The sequence below is a fragment of the Calidris pugnax genome, unplaced genomic scaffold, assembly GCF_001431845.1.
Source record: "Calidris pugnax isolate Ruff unplaced genomic scaffold, ASM143184v1 scaffold187, whole genome shotgun sequence".
NCBI classification, from domain to species: domain Eukaryota; kingdom Metazoa; phylum Chordata; class Aves; order Charadriiformes; family Scolopacidae; genus Calidris; species Calidris pugnax.
This window is the reverse complement of record NW_015090969.1, coordinates 2,452,558-2,458,383: the sequence shown is the minus strand read 5'-3', so window position 1 is coordinate 2,458,383 and position 5,826 is coordinate 2,452,558. Positions and strand designations below refer to the sequence as shown.

Below are 5,826 nucleotides of genomic sequence, written 5' to 3'. Positions count from 1 at the left end.
TGCATTTGAATGGCTTCACCGGTGAGTGCACAATCATGTGGGTCTTGAGCGTCTGCTTCTGCACAAAGGTCTTGAAGCAGATGTGGCACTGGTAGGGCCGGACGCTGGTGTGGATCAGCATGTGCCGCTTCATGTTGGCCTGCAGCGTGAACTCCCGCCCGCACACCTCGCACTTGAACTCCTTCACGCCCTGCGAAGGGGGGCAGAGCCGTGGGTGGGGGGCAGAGGGGGCCCAGCGCTGCCGGGGGTCTCCAAACAGACCCCACAGGAGCTTGGGGCCACCGTGCAGACCAAGAACCCCTGCTCCCAAGGGGGGTGGGACGGGGTCCTCCTGCTGAGCTGGACTTTGGGGACTGTCAGCGGGTTGGACCTCATCAGCCCCTTCCCCGGAGCATCTCCTGCTCCCCCAGCCCTGCCCCTTCTGCAAGCACAGAGCGGGCACTACCAACAGCCTGGGGCCAGCCCCGGGCTACTCTGGGGGGCAATTCCCCCCCACCTGGTGCCGCAGTGGGTAGGATCCTGCTCACCCCCAGACACCATCGTCTCACCCGCCCTGGAAATGCATTGGCAGCACCTGGAAAACCGCCGGAGCCAGAGCAGCTCTGCAAAGCGGTGCCTGGGGAAGGAGCTGGCTGGGGAAAACGGCCAACGTACAGCACCTGACCCAGCGTGGGGTACGTTGGAGCCCCCCGGCAGCGTGCAGGAGGTGGGCTGTGGGGAGTGGGGCCGGGTGGGCTCTATAAGCCCAGCTGAGACCCAGCCCCACTCTCCAGCTCCAGCCAATTGCTCCCCCTTGAAAGAACCCCTGAAAAAGGGCAACCCCCTCACTCATGGCCCTCCAGGAGGGGCTGCAGCAGCACCTGGCCAGAGTCCCCCAAATGACCCCACTGCAGCACCCACAGTAGGTCCCAACCCCCCTCCCTGAGGATGGAAACCTCCGGGACGAGGGAGGCTGGGCAGCCCCGTGCCCCATAACGATGCCCTTTCGCTGCTCATCAATAACCCTGAGCAAGTGCCCACCACAGGTGCCTGTGCCCACCCGCACCCCCCTCCTCCAGGGCTGGCCGGGGCGCCGGGACACCCCTCTCCCCCTGCACCCCCCGCCCACAGCCGGCACACCTCCTCCGGGCACCCGTACCTTGTGCGTGAGGGAGTGCTGCTTGAGGTGGTGGATCTGGCTGAACTCCATCCCGCACTCGGTGCAGACGAAGGGCCGGACGTTCTGGTGCTTCAGCATGTGGTTCTGCAGCTGGCTGCGGTAGTGGAAGGACTTGCTGCACTCCAGGCACTGGTAGAGCGTGGGGCCCTGGTGCGTGGAGAGGTGCCGCTTCAGCTGGGTGAGGGTGGAGAAGTCCAGCCCGCACTCCACGCAGACGTGGCAGCGGCCGCTCTCGTGCTTCACCTCGTGGGCCTTCAGCTCGCTGGGGTAGGCGAAGCCCCGGCCGCAGAAGCGGCAGCTGTAGGGTTTGATGTCGGTGTGCAGCAGCATGTGCCGCTTGAGGTGGCTGGTCTGGGTGAAGGCTTTGCTGCAGACCTCGCACTTGTGGGGCCGGGTGCCCTGGTGGGTCAGCAGGTGGGTCTGCAGGTGGCTGGGCTGCTTGAAGAGCTTGTTGCAGTGGGGGCAGGAGTGGGGCTTGATGCCGTTGTGGCCCAGGATGTGGGTCACCAGGTTGTACTTGGAGGTGTAGGACTTCTCGCACATGCGGCACTGCCAGCGCTTCTGCCGGTCGCCCGCCTCCACCAGGTAGGAGTCGTCGATCTGCACGTTGATGTCCAGCCGGTCCAGCGAGGCCGGCGCGGGGGCCTCCGCCTCCCCGGGGGACGGGGCGCCCGTCTCCAAGGGGCAGTGGGTGCGTGGGGCCCCGGTGGTGCCTCCCTCCGGGTGGGCGTCCCCGCGGCGGCGCTGGCTGCCCTCGGGGGGCTGGCGCAGGTGCCGGCGCAGGTGCCGCAGCCGCCGGGGCTTCCTGCCGAAGGCGCCCAGGTCGATCATCGTCATGGCGCTGCTCTGCACCGAGGGCTCCGGGCTGGGGTCCTGCGGGGGGGGGCTCGGGTGCCCACGCTGCTGCTCGCCCTCCTCATCCCCGGGGATGGGCATGTCGTACGGCGCCTCATCTTCCGCCTCCGCCTTCTCGCACTTGACCTTGGGCACCAGCCTCACCGGAGGCCGCTTCCTCCTCCGGGCGTGCTTCTCCAGGGAGGACTCGGCCTCCAAGGCGTCCTCCTCCTGCCCGTCCCCCGGCGCCTGCCCCTCGCCCTCCAGCTCCCCGGGCTCCCCCGCGGCGGCGTCCGGCATCACAGGCTCGGGGGAGGCCGGCGCGGGGGCCTCCGCCTCCCCGGGGGACGGGGCGCCCGTCTCCAAGGGGCAGTGGGTGCGTGGGGCCCCGGTGGTGCCTCCCTCCGGGTGGGCGTCCCCGCGGCGGCGCTGGCTGCCCTCGGGGGGCTGGCGCAGGTGCCGGCGCAGGTGCCGCAGCCGCCGGGGCTTCCTGCCGAAGGCGCCCAGGTCGATCATCGTCATGGCGCTGCTCTGCACCGAGGGCTCCGGGCTGGGGTCCTGCGGGGGGGGGCTCGGGTGCCCACGCTGCTGCTCGCCCTCCTCATCCCCGGGGATGGGCACGTCGTACGGCGCCTCATCTTCCGCCTCCGCCTTCTCGCACTTGACCTTGGGCACCAGCCTCACCGGAGGCCGCTTCCTCCTCCGGGCGTGCTTCTCCAGGGAGGACTCGGCCTCCAAGGCGTCCTCCTCCTGCCCGTCCCCCGGCGCCTGCCCCTCGCCCTCCAGCTCCCCGGGCTCCCCTGCGGCGGCGTCCGGCAGGTCCCCTCCCAGCCCCGGGAAGAAGCCGGCGGGGCTGACGGTGGCCCCCAGCAGCTCATTCTCAGACACCAAGCCCAGAACTGCCGCCTGCGCCAGGGACAGCACCACCACCGCCTCCGTCTGCGTCCCGCACTCGGTGAAGCGATCCATCTCTCGCCGCCTGCCTACGCTGTCATGGCTGGGGAGGGAAAGGGACGGCCGTTAGCCCTGACGGAGCCCCTGCCACCACACAGACACCGGGGACACCGCTCCAGGAGGGGCTCGTTCCAGCCATCACCCCTTTCCTTATCGCCGTCCCCAGAGTGGGTCTCTGGCACCACATGCCCCAGGATGTGGGTCCCCAGGGATCTCAGCTTCATGATCCCCCTCTGGTGAGGGGAAGCTCGGCTCTGTGTCTGCTCTCAGCCTTTCTGGCCGGGCTACTGAACCCCAAGGCCGAGGTCTGGCTCCCCACGAGCCCCAGAGCTCCCCGGCAGCGACTCCCGGGGACAGGAGCCCCTGCAGTTTGGGGACCAGCCGAGAAAGCCAAACGTGCCGCTCTGCTCCTTGCGGGAGCGAGAAGTGGCAGTGAAGGGCACGGGGAGGACCCAGAGCCCAAACCCTCCTCGTTGGGAGCATCTAGAAAGTGGCCAAACCACCTGGCCCACGAGCCCCAGTGAGGGGCAGGGCAGAGGCTCCCCTCGGCTCAGTGCCGGTGCCTGTGGCACGCTCGGCCGCGGGAGCGGGAGCATCCCCGGGGCTCAGGAGGCAGCTTAGGGTCCAGCTGCTCTGGTGGCCCACGAGCCCCTCGCTGCTCCCAACTCCCCTGCCCCGTCCGGGCCCTGGCGTCACCTCCCCTGCCTGCCCCGTCCTCTCCTTGCCACAGCCACCGCCTCATCTCCCCTGCATTTTGAGCAGCGCCTTCCAGCAGCCGCTCTGCCCCAGCGACAAGCACGGCAGGGTCCCGCAGCATTTCTTCAGGGGTCACCAGCGGGTACAGGTGGGACCACAGCAAACTCCCGGGGGCCGCAGCTCCAGCAGCAAAAGTCAAAAGACAAATGAGCAGAAAACCCCACTTTCCCACCAAAGCGGTGTGACCAGTGTGGGAACGGCCACAGGGAGGGACGAGGCCCTTCTGAGGAGCCAGCGTCCCTCACCGGGCAGAGGGAGCCTGCACCAGCTCCACCAGCCCTTTCTGGAGAGCAGCCGGCCAGCAATCCAAGGAATTGCGGCCATAAACAGCCCAGGAATGTGGGACAGCGAAGCACGGAGGAGCTGCTGCACCGAGGAAAGCGGGGCAGGCACCACCACAGCTCAGGGACACTGCTCCACCATCCATCCCTGGGGAACTGAGGCTGGGAAACAGGGAAGGGAGAGCATCAGACACACAAACCGGGGCGAAACACACAGCGGGAGAGATGGGGGGGGCAGGAGGGCAGGTTATGTGCTTTGCTTTGTTTTGTGAGGATTAAACCAACACCTTGAGAAAACGCTCACGCTTGGCTCACACGTGCCCAGGGGCCTGACAGCCCCCTGCCCACCCCTGCGAGGACGGGGCAGGGTCCCGGGGGGATGCAGAGCCCGGAGCAGTGGTGTCCGACCCCCCCGGGCCCAGCCACAGCCCAGGACCCCCATGGGGTGGCCGGCGAGGCTGGGCTTGGAGAGCCACCCCCAGAGGAAAGCGAGGAGGCCACCATTTCCCCCCGCGGTGAAGAACGTTCTTCCAAATATAATTATTTCTGCAGCTACAACAAAGAGAAATCCTGGGGGGGAGGTAAAGCAGGAATAAACTCTAAACCAGGTTACGGCGCGGTCCCGGGAGGAGCTGCACGGCGCGGGGGGGGGCAACCCTGGGCTAAATGACCACTCTCCAAGGGGGGAAACCCCCCTCTGCCAGGTCATTGTCCCCACGGCTCTCCCCGCGGGAGAGGGAGAGGAGGAGGATGCGGGGGGAGGAGGAGGAGGAAGAGGAAGATGAGGGCGAGAAGGGGGAGGGGGAGCGCGGAGGCAGCGAAACAAAGCGAGGAGCGGGGGAGGGTGGCGGCGGGAGGAGGAGGAGGGGGGGTGGGAGGAAGGATGGGGAGGAAGACGAAGAGGAAGAGGAGGGAGCAGCCGGCGCGCAACGCCCGGCCCCGGGGCAGCCCCTCGCCGGCCGGGACCCTCCGCCGCGGGACCCCCTGTCGCGGGGGGAAACCCGGGCTGACCGGCCCCTCGGCCGGGCAACTCCGGTGTTCATCCGCCTCCTCCTCCTCCTCCTCCCGGGGGGACCCGCCGGAGGCCGCCCCCCACCCCCGGGACAGGCTCGGTGCTCCCGCATGGAGCATCCCCGGGGAGCGGCGCTGCCAGGGAGAACACGGCGCTCCCCGCACGGACACCCCGCCTTCGCCAGGGCCGGAGCCGTTCCCGCTTCCCCGCTCTTGTCCCTGGATCCGGCACGTGCCCGTCCCTCGCCACCCAGCGCCCACCCTGCCCCGAATCCACAGCCAGGTCCCAAGGGGACACCGGCCCCCAAGGGGACACCGGCCGGGGCTCCAATGGCCGGCAGAGCCGAGCCAGAGGTGAGCAGCAGTTTCCCGGAAGGGGCCTGCGAGCAGCACATCCTTCAGGCATCTGCTGACGTTATTCCTGCTGGAACTGAGGAAGCTGAAGTCAAGATCCCGTTCCCTGGGCTCTCAGCCTGGCGACGGACACAGGGGTCCCTGTGCCCTGCCTTGGCGAGGGGAGCGGGAAGGGGCTGGGGGGCAGGGAAAGCCACATGATTCCTTTTTCCTCCTTGGTTTGGGACACAGTTTTATTTCCACATACACTGGATGTCTCCTCCAGTCCAGTTAAGGTCTCACTTTTCCCGAGGATTTCTCCACAGGCACATAGACAGGACGTCAAACACCCACACACCTCCTCCCGTGGTGGCGTGGTGTCACCCCAGCTCCTGGCAGGGATAGGAGGGCATGGCCAGATCCTGCTCCCCATGGCATGTCCCACACAAGGACAACACAGGAGTTGGGGGGCTCTGCAGCCATTGGGGGGTGGGAGAG

The 5,826-nt window shown here is 67.9% G+C and overlaps 1 protein-coding gene across 1 annotated transcript in view; it reads right to left on the bottom strand.

The window, feature by feature from the left end:
- Positions 1–4,198, bottom strand: part of ZNF710 (zinc finger protein 710) — a 6,302-nt gene extending 2,104 nt beyond the window's left edge. The window contains exons 1-3 of the mRNA XM_014952754.1: positions 2,178–4,198; positions 1,139–1,793; positions 1–190 (exon numbers count right to left, since the gene is read on the bottom strand). Coding sequence (XP_014808240.1) covers positions 1–190; positions 1,139–1,793; positions 2,178–2,962 — 1,630 coding nt within the window. The 5' untranslated portion in view covers positions 2,963–4,198. The remainder of the gene's footprint in view (positions 191–1,138; positions 1,794–2,177) is intronic.
- Positions 4,199–5,826: the final 1,628 nt, after the last annotated feature.